This window comes from Vanessa cardui, chromosome 1, assembly GCF_905220365.1.
Source record: "Vanessa cardui chromosome 1, ilVanCard2.1, whole genome shotgun sequence".
In the NCBI taxonomy this organism is placed as follows: Eukaryota; Metazoa; Arthropoda; class Insecta; order Lepidoptera; family Nymphalidae; genus Vanessa; species Vanessa cardui.
In genome coordinates this window covers 10,737,988-10,758,645 of record NC_061123.1, presented here as the reverse complement: position 1 = coordinate 10,758,645, position 20,658 = coordinate 10,737,988, and the positions used below count along the sequence as shown (strand labels likewise).

Here is a 20,658-nt window from a genome sequence, read left to right as displayed (position 1 = left end):
ACTCTTTGATGATACCATAGATTTTGTAGGACAAATATTTTTTCAAATAATTTAGATAATTATCTTAAGATTTAATAAAAAACAATCCAGTTAGTAATTAATATTTGAGAATCATCAAATCGACATATTTTATTATTGCTACCTCTGTTAGCTACCAATATCGAGAATTTTCGCACAGGAAATTGTTGGGCGTCTTATCAAAATGAAGCTACTCACGGAAAATTAGCTTGATAGTAATCAAGTGACAAAATAGGCCCCGGATCCTGTACTATAATAGTAACTTCACAAATATTCCACATTATTCCAATGATGCCAACCCAGATTACATATAATAATAAAAACCCGGGTAATACTAATTTTTGTTCTTCAACTAAAGATATCTTCACGATGAGATTTAGGTATTATTCCTTCAGATAAATTATAAACAAATGAAGCATAAGAAAATTCTAAGTTTTTACCTGGGTTAGAACCTACAATCATCTGCATTATGAGTAATGCAACAATACGGTTCTCAAAATGACTATTTAAAATTAAAATAAATTGTAAGTCATAATTTGTTCGGTAATTAATAATACGATCTTGTTAATGTTGCAGTAAAAATTATTTGTACCCGAAATCTTCTGAAATGGTCTAATATCCATAACAATACGGGATTCAAGGTTGTGCTCATAACGAATCGTATAAATTAAGAGAAAATTTTAAAACAAATTCAGACCGGTGCAATAAGTATTTGGAGATTTCAATTCGATTTTTAAACTTTCGACATGGGCAAGCTTATCGTTTTTCTTTTGTGTTTCACCTTAGTTTATTGTGCCGGTAAGATCAATATTTTTGGATAAATTATAAGTTTTCTATAATATACTATCATCATATATTCTATTACAGAAGAGAGTAATTGTGTACCGGTGTGTGAGGATAGTACACAGGATAGGATAGGATAGTACAGTAATCCAGTGTAATAAGGAAAGAAAGAATTAGGTTCATAATTGATATGTTGTGTCGATATAATCATTGTTTTCTTCTTATTACAGTTTTGTCTTAAAGTCTGTATGTCTTTGTGTCAAATCATGTTCTTAATTTAATAAGAAAAGAAAACCTTGGTGGTAGGGCTTTGTGCTAGCTCGTGTGGGTAGGTAGCACCCACTCATCAGTTATTCATCCGCCAAATAACAGTACTCAGTATTGTTGTGTTCCGGTTTAAAGGGAGAGTGAGCCAGTGTAACTACAGACACAAGGGACATAACATCTTAGTTCCCAAGGCTGGTGGCACATTGACGATGTAAGTTAATATTTCTTACAGCGTCATTGTCTATGGGTGATGGTGACCACTTACCATGAGGTGGCCCAAATGCTCGTCCGCCAACCTATACCATAAAAAAGTACAATATCTTCCGTCACATAAAAGTTGATTTGTAATTTATTTACGTAGTCACAAGAATCATTAACTTAAATCTATTTCAGTCGAACATACTATAGACTATAGACCCATTCCGTAAGCACTAACACAAAATTTAACACAGATCAAGATCGTGTAATGTACGTTGATATAAGTACATGTGTATATATTAAACATATACCTAATAATCATTGACAATAATAAGATTAATATTCAAAAATACATGCATCCAAATGATGTAACTGAAAGTCGGTTTTTAACATTAAATAACAGTGTTAGTTCTTTCGGAATAGCGCAACGTCAATAAACTGTGTTAAGTTAGTATTATAAGAAAAACTATTAGAACAAATAATTTATTTTATTTATTTTTAGCCAATAGAAGACATGCTGAAGAGTATCGAGAATCTTCCAGGTTAGTATTCATATTTTTAGTTTTCAAAGTTTTAATCAAATTTTATATTTTAAATATTAAAAATGAGTAACTACTGAGTTTCTTGCCGGTTCTTCCCGATATAATCTACTTTCCGAACCAGTGGTAGCTTCACTTAATAAAGTTGCTAAATGACAATTCAAAAGTGCTTGTAAAAAATAGTTATAAAGAGATATTTATATGTTTATAAAGGGACGAAGAAGATAGAAACGACGAGAACAGAGAAGAAGAAGAAAAGGAAGAAGGCAAACAATCCGAAGAAGGAAATAGAAAAGATGAGGACGAAGGGGAAGACAATGAAGAACGGCGAAGTGAAAAAAATAAAGAGAAATCTGAAGATGAAAACGAGGGTGAAAAGAAAAACGCTGAAAAGAAAGATGATGTAAGTTACAACTGGAGCTGTGTGAGAAATTAAGAGTCGCATTTGTAAAGTTACTGAAGTGTTACTTTATTCCTTTGTGATTCCTTTTGGATGCCGTTCGTTGATGCTTTTGGATGATCTTTCGAAAATCGCTTTCACAATATACTCACTTAACAAGATTCTAGGAAAGAACTCCCACTTATGAATGCCAGTTGAATAAATAAGCTGAAAACTTCGGCAATATCACACCATAACCATTTATCAGATCGGTATTATTCCTTGATACAAAATAATCACATAATACGAATCCATGAATATCTCTAAATATAGCATTACGTGATTACAGCGCTATCTAACAAACTGTAGTATATCTGGTAACCGACTCGGCAAAACAAATATTTGTATATATATGACATGATTGCTGACCAAATATAATAGCTATAAATAGCAAATTTAATGTTAAAACTAAATATATAAATAAACTTAGAATTCATTCACATAAATATTTTATCAAATACATATATTTATAAAGATAAAAATAAGAGCCAATTAAATTATCTATTTTTAAAGATATGATACAACTATTCTATACTTAAAATTTAATAAATGTTTTGTTTTCAGGATCAGCAGCAAAATGTTTATTACTTGGTGCCAATGGCTACGGAAGTTTTATATCCTGTTGATACCGTCGACATGCCGATTGTATATTATGTAAAATAGAAAAGCACCTGTATGAAAATATATTTTATTAAACGTTATACAATATTGCTTATCATGACTATTGCCTTTCATTTATTGTCTATTCTGTTTACATTTAACTTATTGTTAAGTACTGAGTCTTACACGCTCATATTGATATTCGATACATGAAATCGTCATTGCATTTTAAATTAGCTCATTTTTCTGCACAAAATTAACAAATTAGTAATGTGTTTGACTGAATCCAAATACGCATGCATACGCATCTTTGGTTTCCAGTTTACTTATTAAAGATACTGTTAAATATGTTGTTGAGTCGAGATGGCCCAGTGGTTAGAACGCGTGCATTTTAACAGATGATTGCGGGTTCAAACCCAGGAAAGCACCGCTGATTCATGTTCTTAATTTGTCTTTATAATTCACCTCGAGCTCAGCGATGAAGGAAAACATCGTGAGGAAACCTGCATGTGACAAATTTTATAGAAATTGTGCCACATGTTTATTCTACCTACCCACATTGGAACAGCGTGGTGGAATATGTTCCAAACTTTCTCCTCAAAGGGAGAGGAGGCCTTTAGCCCAGCAGTGGGAATTTACAGGTTGTTGTTGTGTTGTGGTAAATATGTTGAATGATATTATTTTTTCATTTGGTAAAGTTTTGACTATTAATATTCATAAAGGAGTTTAATAAAAATTCTTAATAATAGTGTCCAATTTGAATTCACATATTAAATTTATTTAAATACTGATTCAACCGCCAGTTATGAATGTTCGTAAGAAACTCATTACACAATTGTCCTCATGAGATATATATACTAATTAAGTCAAGAATGAATATCGATCAATCAACGAAATATATGAAACGTAACTAGAATGCTTCAGTCTTTTTTTTTTTTAATTCGAACATTTTATTTTTTTTAATAACGATGCAAAGACTGATGTTTCAAAGGATAAGACAATGATGAGCAATTATAAAATGTATTCCAAAAACCAGTTTTATACTACGAGTGTTTCTACAATCCTTTTTAGTATGTTTATATATATTATAAATATTTATATTTTGAAGATGTATTTTTTGGCGTTTAGTCTATACTTACATTATAAAGAGGAAAACTTTATTTGTTTGTAATGAATAGGCTCAAAAACTACTGAATCGATTTATAAAATATATAAAATTGGTTCTCCATTCGAAAGCTACATTATCCACGAGTAACATAGGCTATATTTATTGATAGAAGAGATAAGGAATCCTTACTAAAACTTAAATAATATATAATGACTGTTGCCATATTTACAAAGTACTATTTCTTAAGTATGAGTATTTAGTTACCAGTCCCGTCTTTATATTCTCAGCTTTCCTGCAAGTATGAAACACACAAACGTTCTTCTTAAATCATTTTATTTATTGATGAAGAGCGCATTAAAATCCGTTGCGTAGTATAAAAGTGCTAAGAGCATGGGTATAACACGGCGATTCGACTTTTTGTACTAAGTAGAGACGAAATTAACTTCATAAACGTGTATTGTTGATTTTGTATTTATTACTTTAATTAAATAATTCCTATCTGGTCTAGTTCTTAACCATACATAGTTAAAAAAGGATGATTTGTCATACAATCGCTAAGAGTGATAATTAAAAAATTACACTGATAGTAAATATGCAAATACGAATATATATCTATGAACTAATAGGAGGAAAAGTCAAGGCATAATAACAAATAACATTTTATTATTAGGCTTGTATTTTTATGACAAATATAACTCGATAGTTTTATTCATGGCAGACTACTTATTTTTGGTTATAATTGTATGTCACTCTTATCAATTGTAAAACAAGTTCTAGGGTTGTCTGATTTTGGTCATGTTTGCCATTTTTAATATCACATTATAGTGCTCGAGTATGTGCGTAATATGGGGCACTCACCTTCCCTATATTTCGATGAGATGGCATTTTGAAACGATCTGAAAGTTCAGGATAAACGTCTTCACAACTTCTCCTATGAGGTTCGTATAATTATGTAAATGGTAAACTCACTTGCGACACATGTGGTCGCACGGTTAGTGCCAAGATTGGGTATGTTAGTCATGAGAGGTCGCATCGCAGGCTTTAAATATTACCTACTAATCACAATTTCAAGAAAGCTAAGTCACTGTAGCCGAAAACGGCTAGGTATGTATATATATATATATATGAGGTTCGACCAAAGAGAATTTACTGACCCGTCGTTTGAATTCACATATATCGTTTTTTTTTTTGCCATCAGTAGACTGATGTCGAAGCCTTTGAGGAAGGAGTAGGTAATTTTCTTGAAAGTTCCCATGTAGTATCGGTTCGGAAAAACCGCCGACGTAAGCTGGTTCCACAATGTGGTTGAGCGAGGCAGAAAATGTCTTAGAAATCGCGCTGTTGTGGATTTTCGGACATCGAGGTGTTGCGGGTGAAACTTCGAATTACGACGAGATGTCCGAAGGTGAAATTCAGCAGCCGATATTAATCCGAACAATTCCTCGGAACATTCCCCTTGAAAAATTCGGAAATCTTTCTTGAAAATCTGACTTGCAAATCCAATCTAATTCATAATCATAATCAAGCAAAAAACTATCGACAATGTTGAAAATGTCCAAAAAATCAAATATAAGGCTCTTATATGAAATGCATTTAAATTTACAATTTTAAATACTTGAAAAACCTAAACAACTGATACTAGAAGACTGCAAAACCTGAGAAAAGTCGTAAAAATAAAATTATTATTATTACTTTAAATACAAGTTAATTTATCATATATATACATATGTAAATAAAATCCAAACTACAGATTCTGTTAAAAACTCTGACTCAAGTCAAACTGCTTTTTTGCATGAATTTAAATATCAATTTGTTTTACTAAACATACGTGTGTCAGTGTGAAAATAAAAATATCAATCTTACGTAGGGGTAGACAAGCGTGACCAAGGTAGCACACACAATGCCTGTCACATCGCTGACGTCATTCGTATTCACAACAGAAAATGTTATTACACACTTTACCTTATCTAGTTATATTATAAAGAGTTAAGATTCGTTTTTTCTTTTAGTTCTTTATTTTACAATATTATAGAACTCATCTTACGTCAGTTTTTACTAATTCTATTATATCGGACAGCTTTCGATGAATTCAAAAATAATTGAAATATATCAAGGTTATTTATTCTTATAATTCTTTAGTAATTACCAAATGATAAGAACATGATTTTTTTTATTATTTTTTGAGCTTTTTAATTACGTTTAAATGATATATATATTATCTACATAGGTAGCTAGTTTATGCTTGCGGCTTTGCGCATTTAAGGGGTTGGTGGTTAGGCATAAAAAGACTATGACTTTTCTTGGAGTTCAAGCTTGTTTTATATACAATTTCATCAAATTTGGTTCAGTTATTTGGCTCTGAAATAGCAACAGACAAACTAACTTTCGATTTTATATGCATATTATAATTTATATTTATATAATGATATTTATTTATTTATTTAAAGGCTGATGCCTGAAGGCATTCTCTGCCAGTCAGCCTTTAGGCTAATCAGAAAAGTAAAAGAAGGCGGTGATTAATTAATAAATAACAATATAAAACAATATATGGATATACTTACATAAATCTAAACAAAAATAAAACATATACATACAAAATATATATATACATATATACATACATACATACATACATATATACATATATATATATATATAATAACAGAAGTCTTTGTCATAAGTGCTAGGGGCTGTCTGACAATATTATGTGCTCACGTAAACGAGCTTTAAAGGAAAATTTAGAGGTAGCTTTTCTAATATTTTCAGGTAGTTTATTCCATAGTCGGATAGCTTGAACGGAGTAGGAATTAGAGAGGAAACCGGAAGAGTGAGTAGGGACAGAAAGAAGGTAAGAATCCTTAGAACGTAGTTGACGATTATGATTATCACTAAGAAATTTGAATTTACCTTTCAAATACTCGGGAGAGAGAGGATCAAAGAGAATAGAGAAAAGAGATGAAAGTAATCGGAAGTTTTTACGTTGTCGAATTGTGAACCATTTTAGTTTATCACGATACTGAGAGATATGGTCGAACTTTGGAAGACAGAAGATGAAGCGCAAAGAGTTGTTTAAGAGACGATCAAGTTTGTCCAGTTGATTTTCGTTGAGATGATAATAATTTATATTTATATAATGATATAAATATAAATTATAATATGCATTTATAAAATCGAATAATGATTCGATTTTATAAATTCTTAATTATAAACATCTCATAACATACAAGCGATATTCCCGTTTTTATTTAATTAGAAATATTTATTTTATTCAACTCTTTTATTTATTAGTATTTTTAACTACATGTAGAGTTTTCTAATTAACTGAGGTCTTACCTTACTTATCAAAACCTTGTTCCGATCCATTTTCTACTATATGCTCTTCAAACACAATATTGCTTTTTGGTGGCAGAATGTGTGTTAATCGCTTAAACAGACGGAGCTTGCTCAAAACTACTGCAAAATATAAACTGAAATTGCGTATCCCTTATTAACTTACAATATATAATATTAAACGAAAGCATTTTTGAACCGGAAAAGATTATTTTTTAAAACAATTATTTGCCTCAATAACAACCTTACCTTAATAAAATAACACTTCGCAACAAATTATACAATTACTAGCGTTAATTTTCTGTACATTAACGAAATAGGCAAATTTATTACGGCGATATTAGCAAACAAAGGTTCGTTCACATTAGTTACTCGCTTCCAGGAATCGATACATATTTGACACTTATTCGTACAAAAGAATCGTATAGTATATGAGTCTATTGTGTTTGAAAATAGCCTCTAGTGTCGAATGCGTACTAACACAAGATATAAGACGTTTCATTTAGTGATCGGAGCATTCGAAATCACACATCGGTTGGCTGCGCAACATCTAATTTATTTATTTATTTTATCAGTTAAAACTCACATTTAAATTTATAATGTTCAAATTTTTGTGTTTGTTGGTCGGATCTGCACTGCTTATCGAAGGTAGGCTAATCATAATTGTAAATTACACACTTGTGAAAACCTCCAAACTAAGAACGTCATAATCAAATATGATTACAAAATCTTGTTTTAATAATAACCTAACATTAAATTAATTAATTGTTACACGGTATGAAATTAGTAGAAAATAAAATGTTGCACAGTTTAATTTTGTTTATATACTTAACTAATTGAATAAAAACAGCTCTCATTACAAACTGCACAATAGCCACATTTAAGAAGCAAATTAATTGAAATCATAACTATTATTTCTAGTTTAATATTTTAGTTTATCAAAATAAATAATTAGAATCCTGGGATCATAATTATCAATTTTCATAATTTATTTACTAGTTATATTATTAAACGTTTTGGGTGACGTGATTTCAATGCGCATTGGAGCAACGTAGTATATTCAGTTTCTCACCTTCTCCCCGAGGATAGAAAAGGCTTGGCCAGTTGTGGGACATTTACTGGGTTCATTTTTACCTCTTATTTAGTAGTAAAAATTTATATTTAAAAATCGTATAGTCATTACAATAAACAAATACAGAGTGTAAATAAAAAATGTTAAATTAGCTACAATATTTTTATTTGACTATATTTTTTTTCACGTGTTCATATGTCACGGCAAACAGGTGCTGACCTTAAAAATAACCAATTATTATAACTAGATTTTGATATATTCTCGTGATAAATTACACATTTATATTAAACACAAGATTAATCAATTGATTGGTCTTTTCGATGTTTCGATTATTTTATTAACGGTTTATTAGTACTAATAAATTCACAAAATCAACATCATAAGGGCAAAATATTATTAGAATATTTAAATTTTAAAGCAATAAGCACTTGTAGGTAGGACTTTGTGCAAGCCCGTCTAGATAGGTATCACCCACTCACCAGTTATTCTACCGCCAAATAACTCTACTCAGTATTGTTGTATTCCGGTTTGAAGGGTGAGTGAGCCAGTGTAACTACAGGCACAAGGGACGTAACATCTTAGTTCCCAAGGTTGGTGGCACATTGACGATGTAAGGAATAGTTAATATTTCTTACAGCGTCATTGTCTATGGGTGATGGTGACCACTTACCATCAGGTTGCCCATATGCTCGTCCGCCAACCTATACCATAAAAAAAACTAAAGTAATATTTAGAAGTCCATCCATTTTTATTCAGCGATCAAACAGAAAGATCTGAAAACTTAGTCTTCCAGCACTACATATAAAATATAAATGTTTCTAATCTATACTAACGAAGACACACCCCACAGTAGATTATTTTATTGGTTTGCATCAGGATAAATGAGTGACGTTCTTGTTTACATCAAATATCTTAGTGTGCGTCAGACGACACACACATAAAAAAAATACAAGTTAGATAATATTTATTAGGCTTATTTTATTAAAACGCTATATTTAACGCGAAGAGAACACGTTTTTCCTGGGTAAATCGATCTATACATTTAATACTAAATTCAGATTTGCACTTTAAGAATACATATTTGCAAATAGGAATAGTAGGTCTTTAAGAATAAATAGACTCGGTACAATACATTGCGGTTATTATTAGGTAAAATATCGAATAAAGTTATCATTTATAAAGTGAACCGGTAATGTAATGTTAACATTTAATTGTCGTATTAAATTGGGTTCTGTATTTTAAAACGCAGTACTAAGATAATTTCAACTATGTTTTGCAGCTACTCCAGTTCCTTTGGAGTTAGCGGAGGCTGCTAAAAATGGCAACTGGGATGTATTCAACACTCTGTAAGTACTAATATAATCAATTTCAGAGTACATCCAAAAGTGTCTAAACGTAAAATACAATGAATTTTGGAAACTTTGTGCGATAGTTAATATTTTTAAACAAATTTATATATAGCGTGTAATGTAACAAAAATATCCAAATAGATTTAGATAATGTATTTATTACTCGTTTTTTTAATACGTTAGTAAGATATTTATCCATTGGTTCTTATCAGATCTGAGATATTTTATCGGCAAATTTGGCTTAATAAGAATTATTAATGATTGATGACAATGATTTACTGCAACGTTAATTTAAATGCATAAATAAATTAAACGCTAAAAGCAAATTCAAATTTATAAAATCACAATTATTTAAATTTATAACATGTCATAGATAAACAATTTGGAAAGTATAGAAATTGATTTATCTGAATTGTAATTGTTGTAAATATTTTGATGTTCCTTTTCTTTCCAGCCTGCGTCAATACACTCAGAACAATTGGGCGGTGAGTATGTCGTTATTTTGTTAAACTTAACTTAAGGAAAATCTAAAACGTTTTTGTTGTGATACTAATATTCAGATAAAGTAAAAGCTTGTAAATGCTCCATTGCTGAGCAGGGGTTCTTAAGGATGAGATTTTTAATTTTATTCCATCAAGTTGCTTTATGAGCTGAGATGACCCAATAGTTAGAACGCGTGCATCTAACCGATGATTGCGGGTTCAAACCCAGGCAAGCACCGCTATATATATATGTGCTTAATTTGTGTTTATAATTCATCTCGAGCTCGGCGGTGAAGGAAAACATCGTGAGGAAACCTGCATGTGTCTAATTTTATCGAAATTCTGCCACATGTGCATTCCACCAACCCGCATTAGAACAGCGTGGTGGAATATGTTCCAAACCCTCTCCTTAATGGAAGAGGAGGCCTTATCTCAGCAGTGGGAAATGTGCAGGCTGTTAATTTACTTTACTTTTTTTACTAAGTTGCTTTAAACTCGACACACGTGGGAACAGAAATTTGTCGCTTACAGTATTTTCCTGTACAACAATCTGAATTATGAAAACTCCATCGTTTTATCCCATCAGCTCTTGTCATACTGTTAGATAATGTATGTAGATATATATATTTTTTATATAATTATATACATCGTAATTTGCGTATCCTATGATTATGCTAACGCTCTGTTAATCAAATGTAATAGAATTTTATTTACCTCCTGTATATAATAATTGTAGTCCTTGCACATGATCACGTATGGATTATAAGTATATAGTATAACTTGCCTATATATTTTTAGCCTGCTCTAGCCGGTAACGTCGAAAGTCTGCAGCCCGATGGCAAATCACATGTTTACGGCCACGCTGTCTCCGCTTACAAGGAGTGGCATAATGATAACGGGAAAGTATCTGAAGATGGACGAGGATTCGAGGTGATCAACAACGATGGACACATAACCAAACACGAGTTCAAGCCTTAAAAATTTGAATTTGGAATGACTTATGATTGGCAGATGAAATTATGGCATACTAGTTAAAGTGGATTCTAAAAACGAATACTGTGAAATCATTTTAAGGGTTGTAATGAAACATTATATAACTTTTGAAAGCTTCCTGTTAATTAATTTATATTATTGAAATAAATAACGATAGGATTTTAGAAGTAGTTTAGTAGTGGCTTAGAAGGCATATCAAATAAAAGTTGTTAATTGAAGATTTTCTTTTATTGAAACCCTCATAAACATGAAATGTTACATTCAAAATTATACCTATTACTAATATCTACTACTGAATCTAAGTCTCAATGTTAAGACGCTGAAGACGCCCAAATAGTTTTCAATTGACATAAATAAAAAAAAATAATTATGTGCAGTTTATGTCACAAAAAAAAACTCTTCTTTTTTCAAAAAGTATTTCAATAATTAATAATAACCGATTTGTGTCTTATTATTATATATATGATTTAAAATATATTAAAAATATTAAAGATATTATTATTCAGTTATTCAATCAAATATCTCGCTACCTCATTTTGAGATTAAAAATTTTCACCGAGCAATATAAAATTAATATAAAAATTTAAAAAGTCCACGACAAAATAGTTAACCGCTATAATTGTTGTAACGAGGCGTAAATGTCAACAAAATAATTAATCTCCATATTAAAATACATCAAATCATTTAATTATTTTCTAATCTTACTTCAAAGTATTTTATTATTTTATTTTATTTTAAAACTAGCTATACCCACCCGCTTCGCTGGGCAATAGTCGTAGAAAAATATTTTTTTTATTTTGTAATTAATTACTGATACAATGTACAAATAATCAAGAAACATGCGAGATCTAATCAAATACTTGAAAACTATTTCATTTAATATTCGTCAATGATGTTCTCGATAGGCTGCAGATTGATCATAACACCCATAATTTTTTTTTCAAGATCACATCTTTTTTTTCAATCCGGAAACAAATATGATTTATGAGAATGTTTTTGTTGGTGTAATCTCGATGTAAAGTAGGTACGATGAAAATTTTAATTAAATTTCTATAGTCTGTAAAAGTTTGCATCACACCAAAACGTCCTCTTTTATCCGGTTCTATCAAATATCGATGTTATTACATTTACAACATTGTCAATACTTTCGAACGTACGTCAAAGCATCCTGAGCATATTCGTACATATTTTTTGGACTTCCAATGTACGAAGATCTTTGTCCAATAACCGCAGCTACTTTATCATTCGATATTGTATCTCGTAAATAAACGAACTCTTTGGCTTGAAGTTTTGATTGGTTGCATTGAATGTAGCTTAATCGTTCGTTCTCGACCATAGCGTAATACATGTCAACAATGAATTATTAAAACAGTTGACGATACTTCAGAATATGGTTAGATTAATTATCTCTAATCATTATACGATACGCATAAAAATCCATACAACTAACCCCTCGATGTCACAGAGCCTGTCGTGATATTATTTTGAGACAGTCCGAGATGATATCCATCTTCTGCTCGCATAAACATAATTGGATAATCGTAATAATTGTCATACGATTGATATGTTTCAGCGACACCTTGATTGTTTTTGTGTCGCTTAGTGATAACAATACCTCGTTTTGTAATTTCTGTACCGACAATTACAGCTATGACTTCAGGAGCTATGGGAGCTTTAATGCGCCTTTTATGCTCTGCGTTCTATCTACATTGATAATGACCTTGAATGATTTGTTGTTTCACTTTCTAGAGCAGTTTTAAGTTCTTGACTTAGTCTATTTTAATCGTTCATCATCCAGTCATTGGGCTTGCTCAGTCAGGTTGTTCAGTATCTCTTGATGAAGATGCTTGTTCGAAGATCTGGAACTTGATAATTTCGTTGACTAACTGTTTTAGCAGCTCTTAAAGTAGAAATTCGGATTCTATTTGTTTCTAAACGTATTTCTTGTTGGTGTGTTGTTTCCGTAGCTCTTTTGGAAGACGCTGCGCATATATTGTTGATATTCCGACCTTTTGTTTCTTCAATGGCATGGTGGTTTCTATTTATATAAATAAGTAGTTTTTTTGGTTATGTGTCTCACGTTTACATTTTATACTAAAGATTCATTGTTATTGGAGTTATGAGTACACTTACCAATTATGATTATTGTTTCTTTCTTATAATTTTGTAACTTTCTTATAATCAAAACAGCTAATCACTTCTTCCCATATATGTAATTTATAATAATTATCTCATTTTAAAATGACAATGATAATTATTTTATGTTTATTGGCATATGACGGAAATTAAGTTAGTTGTTATGCTTTTTGAATATTTTCATTTTTTATTTCATATTTTATAATTATCGGTTGATCGGAATATAAATGTATCGTGATACACGTAAGGGCCATCTGTTGGTTATTTTTAATGATGCGGATAAAATAATTATTTTCTCCTAATAATATCATAATAATACATCCTTTTGGGTATCTTTATATACTTTTGTATGTATAGATAGCCAATGATTTGCGCAAGTACATGTTTTTCCTGTATACCAATTTTTATAAAGATACAGAGACACAAAAATTTCAAAAATGGTAAAAATTAAGTCAGTCAAAGAACACATGACGAATTACGACAAAATAAGTGTACAGACAGACTCTAGAGATTTATATAATAGTATAGATTTAGTACTCACGTGCGATAGCTTTATTCTTAGCGTATTTTATGTATAACTTTGGTGTTTCTATACCGATTTCTATGATTTTTTTATGGAATAGTTAATACTGTTAACTTTTGTAATTTGGGATGATTGAGAGTTTTATAAACGTAGGAATAGACAAACATAATCAAAAAGCTTCGAACTACTAAGCTATTGGGAGTGACACATGTTATTGTGAGTCAACCATAAAAGATAGACATAGGCTGTCATGGGATATTTTTCGTATAATTTTAAGGAGAACATTTCCGTAATACATGATTTCTGTGTAGCTTTAACCATTAAGGCTAAACACGCGACGGAAGCTCAAAATATGGCGGTAACTTTCCCGTTTTTCAGACATTTCCCTTCAGTGCTCTGCTCCTATGGACTTTAGCGTGATGAAAAGTATACTATAACCAGCTCAGGAGTATGAAAAATAATTGTACCAAGTTTCGTTAAAATCCGTCGACTAGTTTTTGTTTCTATAACGGTTATATGGACAGACAGACAGACAGACAAAAATTTTACTGATTGCATTTTTGCCATCAGTATCGACCCCTGATCACCCCCTGATAGTTATTTTGTAAAAATATTTCATGTACAGAATTGACTTCCCTACAGATTTATTATAAGTATAGATAACCTTACCCTATTTTCTTTACAAAGTACAAAACAAAGTCGCTTTTTCTGTCCCTATGTCTTTAAAATTACGCAACGGATTTTGATGCGTTTTTTTTGCAATGAATAGTGTGATTCGAGGGGAAGGTTTGTGTATATAATACATGAACAATATAGTAAAGAAACATTGATCATTTTAGAAGTTTGCAATGTGATGTCGTGAATTAACAAATTCTGTAGTATATTTAGTATCAGTATTGTGCCCGTGCGAGCCTGGGCGGGTTTCTAGTTACGTAATAAAGGATTATAGACCGACTAACTGGTTCATTATCAATTAAATTACAAGCAACTTGCTAACAAGTAGACAAACAATCATCTTTTCCTTATGTAGTCTAATAGTCTTTAAGTATTTTATTGCTATATGCCGTTACATAATCAATAATTTTTTTGCAATTACTAAGTAAACAAAAGAAGTTTTTATTTAATATTCTGTCATCCATTATATATCGTCATACATACCATTTATAATCTATCACATAACTCTGACAATCTATATTTATAATATAAATTTGAAAGTAACTCTATCTGTCTGTCTATCCCTCTTTCACGACCAAACCGCTGAACCGAATTTGATGAAATTTGGTATGAAGCAAAAACTTCAACTCTAAGAAATGTCATATGCTACTTATTTTGCCTAATACATGACAATCAACATCCTTAAACGCGAAGCCACAGGCAACTAATAGTTTTCTATCATCATCTATATACCTACAAAGGAAATTATTTTATTGGATACATTGTCTTATTTAAGCAACTTTATTTGGCCAACATTTTAATATGAAGGAATGCAGACATAAAAAAAATAAACCCGATACAGAAACTTGCTTACAACAAAATGAATCGATATTAAAAATACCTTTTTAAAACTAAGCTTTTATATTCTTAATATATTTCGTGTTCCTCAACATAGTATGCAAAAGACGTTCACCGGTCGGGCCTGTATGATTACCTAGATATTTTAAACTGCGCAACGGATTTTATTCAAACAAAGTGATTTAAGAGGAACGTTTATACATATAATACATGCCTATTATACAAGAGAATAACTAATAGGAAAGAATCAGTGATTTTCTAAAAGATGTATATACCTTGGTACCAGCGTGAATACGGGGCGGGTGATAAATAACTAGCTATAGTTTTTAAAAAAAAACTATTCTGTTGACTGTAGAGAAAATTTGAAATCTTGAGTCAATTCTAGATTAGAATCAGGTCATTCACCTTAAGAATGCATGGTTATCGGAAATGAATTAACAGAATTAATTTGAAGTCCATATAAAAAGACTAAAAGTTTCCTAGTTTGACCTAAACAAATAATGCATGTTTATTAAAAGCTTGTAGAATAATTAACAAATATGTGAATGAATAACATTAAATGCTTAAATATATACAAATATGAACTAAAACTAGTTACTGCATAAATCTTGACCGCGTGGAATGGTGGCAAGAATGCTAGCATTTCCCCGTTGAATGGCAATTCCTATCCTCTGGGTAAAAAACGAACTAGCCCTTCTGTCAACGTGATGGATAGATAATATATAGGTACAATATGGTAAACATTAACAATAAGCAGTCTTTTTATTACATAGGTAGGCTAATTAACAAATTGGTTTTATACTAAACGGCCACCACCAACATACATTGACACTGTATCACAGAGCTCATCAACTATAGAGCCAGTTTTTTCTGATAACCCGATGAGGGGCTTCCAATAGAGATTCCAACGATTTAACAATTTTAATGTAATATATGTTTCGATATCTATAGTTAAATTATAAAAAAAATACTATTTTACAAGATACAAAAGTAAGGCTATATGTATATTGACATTATAGAAAAAATAATTGTTCCCGCTGAGTTTCTTTCGGCGGTTCTTCTTAGGTCTGAGGTATTATATTCCGAACCGGTGGTAGATTGTCGACAATCAATAAGAAAGTGTAAACACTTCTATTTTGAATAAAGGTTTTTGACTTTGAATTTGACTTTGACACGAAAGTTTTTGAATTAATTTGTAAGACAATATTGAGGGGCCTCTTCTCCCCTGTTGCCCCAAGGTCTTAGCTAAGGCTTCCAAATCTTTCAATTGGTTCCTAAATACTGCCAAACCAAACACATCTATACCCAAAAACATATGGGTTACATATATTTTTTGCAGACGCCTGAATATATTTAAGAGCATTTTCACGGAAGTACGTTTTACGATTACATTTATTTTAAGTGATTTTTAAGAAAGTTTTAAAGCTTATTCTAGAAATCTTTGAAAAAATTCAAAAACTATAATGAAAACTCTTTAATAAATCAATATATTAATATATTTTAATGTATTATACATATTACATATAGAAGTCAAATATTATGAATTGTAAAGCCTTTTCAATTTTTTGTTTTATCTAATTATCAGCTATTGTGTGTTGAATTATATTAATAAAGCCTTCGCAGGCGTGCAATAACACAACAAAGTTTAATCACAAGAATGTATAGGTATGCATGCGGAACAATCACAGAAACAATTATTTTTATATAAAGAAGATGAGTAATACATACAACCTCTTTCGGTTGGTCATTGAACACGTTTATAAAATGTTTGAGAATCTTTTCGCACTACTATTATTTCTTGCACTTTATGTATAAAATTACGAAGACATTATATAGTTCTGTTAAGTAGTTTTGTTAGGTCATCACCATCACATATTATAAAGCAAAGTCGCTTGCCACTGTTTGTCCCTATGTACCTACCTATGCTTAGATCTTGAAAATTACGCAACGTTTTATGCGGTTACTTTTAATAGATAGAGGGATTCGATAGGAAGGTTTTTGTTTATAATACATGAGCAATATAGTTAACAAACGTAATGTGAGGTTGGGGCAGATCGCTAGTTAGTCATATAAAAAACTTACCTGAAGGTACATGGTCACCGCCACCTATAGATATTGGTGTCGTATGAAATATTAATCATTCCTTATATTCAGATTTAAAATATTACGTCCCTCGATCTTCTGCACTAGTTTACATCGCGGGACATAATACAGTATTGCTGTTTCGGGGTAGAATGTGTGCCAAATGGGTGGACCAAGACGTACTTGCACAATGCCCTAACATGAAGATAGCATTTTTTTATCATAAACACTCTTTTTTGCTTCGTCTATAAATAATTCAAATTTCGAATTTAAATTCGTCACAAAAATTTAATCTGACTCTGTTTTACTTACTATTTACATTAAAAAATCAAATTTATTGTTAGGTTATTTAATAAACTGTATATGTTACTTTAATAAACTGTAAGATTTTTCGTAATGAATGAATAATGTGACATATAAAGCTATTATCATTATAAGCAATGCCGAATTATCCACGTAGCAAAAGTAGCAACTGCTACAGACCCCGATCGAAAGGACATATTAAAACCCATACCTCTACCTAAACATAATTTTTAAAATACATAATCGGTGTAGTATTATCAATTTTCATTTGTTAGTTCCCTATCATCATCCATGTAGCTTGTGAATGTATTGAGTATTGAATTGTATTTTGACCACTGGTAAATTAGTCCTATAAATCTCAAAACCAATATATAACAATTATCATATAAAAATAACCATAAAACCTTTTTTCGAATGCATTTTCATACAAACACGAATACATGGGATTTTAAATGAATACATGTTTATGTCCTAAACACTATTCACATATTTTTGAACGGTACTTTAAACAAGTTGATCTCAATCCACTGACAAGCACTTTAAAAGCATCATCTAATTCCAGAAACCTTCAATCAAATTATCATCGAAGTTGATCACATCATTCATTTCATCGAAAAATTTCCCCCATGAACAAAAAAGTTACTTAAATACATATAATTTATCAACGGCACTAAAAAACATATATTTTTCTTAATATGTATGCGATACTGATCCGGTTGGATCATCGTGATGTTTTGTTTCTGATCGTGGAGCACGATGATGGTATTAATTGCATATTATTAATCGTGGTATCAAAAGCGCCAGATACTTTTGCTATATGTAAATTCAGGATGTATATTACTGATTGATTTCTGGTAATATTACTCAAATGCCTTAGACTGATACAAGGAAAATCATTAAGTAGGTACTCTTTTATGCGCACAGAATAAAACCACAAAATTGGTCGACTTTATGGAAAGAACAAATCATTTTTTCTAAAATTTGGCAAGAGATATAAAAACATATGATTAACATGATCTAACTAATAACCTTACCTTACCGAAATTCGAAAGTTTTATAATATCTGAAAATTTCAGAGAGCTTATTTGCAATATCTATGTATTAATGACCTCCGACCCGTTGGTCCAACGACATTCGCAGAATTGCCGGTAGAAGCTGGATGAGGGATGCAGAGGACCGAGAACGTGGCGCGCTCTGGGGGAGGCCTATGTTCAGCAGTGGACAGCAGTGGGCTGATGATGATGATGATGATGTATTAATAATATGTATTATTGAAAAAAAAAAACTACATTAAAACGCTGATTAAAAATATTCTTATTTCAAATTACGATTACAAAAACTAAAATTCATGGCCAGTTCGTAAAGCAAGTAATCATTGGGTCTATCATAAATATGTGTTAAAATAAAAGTATTACCGGAAAATCATTTCACTTTGTAAGACGCATATAGTTAAACATACATTGTACACACCAATAATTATGAATTGTAACATTGAAAAATGATTTTGTTTATTATCAATATGTTCTATTTCTTTTTTTTATTTAATTTTTGTTCAATACAGAATAAAAAACATCTTTGTGTTCTTGTAGTGTCCTTGTAATGAGTAATAGATACTTAAGATGTATGTTTATAGTAAAAACAATTTAGTAAATCATTTGCAATCGAGTTGAAGATTATGTCTTATATGGTTAAACAGTTAGACCAAAAAAGGTGACAGTTAAAAATACTTAAATCGTCTTTAAAAGTTGTCTTATTAGTATTTACTACTAGTTCATACAAACACTCGATTATATTCTCAGACTGAATACAAAACTTATTTAATAACAAAAGAATTAATAACATCAAATGCTTAAATATATACAAATATACACTTAAACTAGTTACTGTATAAATCTTGACCACGTGGAATGGTTGCAAGAATGCTAGCAGCATTTCCCTTTTGAATCGCAATTCCGATCCTCTGAGCAAACAACAAACCAGCCCTCCTGTCACCAGTAGAGGCAATGAGCCGAGTTGTTATTCTTTTGATGGAGCTTTTTGCTCTTTTTTCATTGTATAAGAAAATTTACAAGTGAAATCGATTTATTAGCTATACCTCTTTTGTCGGTACTACGTTTTCTTTCTTCCCTTGTATCCGCAACAACCGCTATTTAGTAGCCTGTATAATTAATTTGCTAAATGATGTACTTGTTGTTTACGTGTACAGATATTTACATGATTTGCATAGAGAATCAAGCTATCTTCTGAAATATAATCATTACATTTTGGTAATGTCATCCGAATTCAATATTGCATTGTTATTTGAATCCCTATTAAAATTAAAAATATATATTAGAAGTAGGTTTTAATCGCTTCATAGAATTTTTTACATGTTGAAGTTATTAGTTACGTGTAAGCGTAGCTAATACAAAGCCAATAAAGTATAAAAACTGGGCGCTAATTCTGCTAAAAATTATCAATATCGCAATCCAATCGAAACTTTATCACTCATCTTTGCCATTCAACCAGTGGCGGATTTACAAATTTGCCGCTAGTAGGCTAGTATGCTATTTAATTTTTGCCACCCCTACTTTTTTTTTTGTAACATTTATGATTTGTGTTCTATCGTCCTCATTACATCGGTTTTTCCCCGGTATTAGTATGATTATAAACTAGATGATATTTCTGTCAGTTACTAGACTATTTTACCAACCCACTATGAAGTTACGAGTATACGGATTACGGATGTAATGTGTATACAAATAGTTATAAGTTTTTTTTTTTACTTCCTCTAAGATAATAACAAATTTGGGCTAAATTTGCCGCCCCTCTAAATCTGCCGCCCTAGGCTTCAGCTTACTTAGCCTATTGATAAATCCACCACTGCGTTCATCCATTTTTCTATTTAAATAACACAACGATCTAGGTTGCGGGCTGATCGTGGT

General features: G+C 30.9%; 2 protein-coding genes across 3 annotated transcripts; both read left to right on the top strand.

Moving 5' to 3' along the window:
• The first annotated feature begins 717 nt into the window (after nt 1-717).
• LOC124533334 (acidic leucine-rich nuclear phosphoprotein 32 family member B-like) lies at nt 718-2,965 on the top strand. 2 transcript variants are annotated; one of them, XM_047108542.1, is made up of 4 exons: nt 718-816; nt 1,769-1,808; nt 2,019-2,208; nt 2,809-2,965. In XM_047108542.1, exons 1-4 carry the CDS (start codon nt 765-767, stop codon nt 2,905-2,907), a joined length of 381 nt encoding a protein of 126 aa, XP_046964498.1. In that variant the 5' UTR covers nt 718-764; the 3' UTR covers nt 2,908-2,965. The 2 variants fall into 2 exon arrangements, with proteins under 2 accessions (XP_046964498.1, XP_046964505.1); XM_047108549.1 differs by having other exon boundaries at nt 2,019-2,257.
• A 4,797-nt stretch (nt 2,966-7,762) lies between these two features.
• Nucleotides 7,763-11,396, top strand: LOC124530626. Its single transcript, XM_047104866.1, has 4 exons — nt 7,763-7,930; nt 9,634-9,700; nt 10,158-10,188; nt 10,984-11,396. The coding sequence occupies exons 1-4, from the start codon at nt 7,882-7,884 to the stop codon at nt 11,161-11,163; spliced, it is 327 nt and encodes a 108-aa protein (XP_046960822.1). The 5' UTR covers nt 7,763-7,881; the 3' UTR covers nt 11,164-11,396.
• Nucleotides 11,397-20,658: the final 9,262 nt, after the last annotated feature.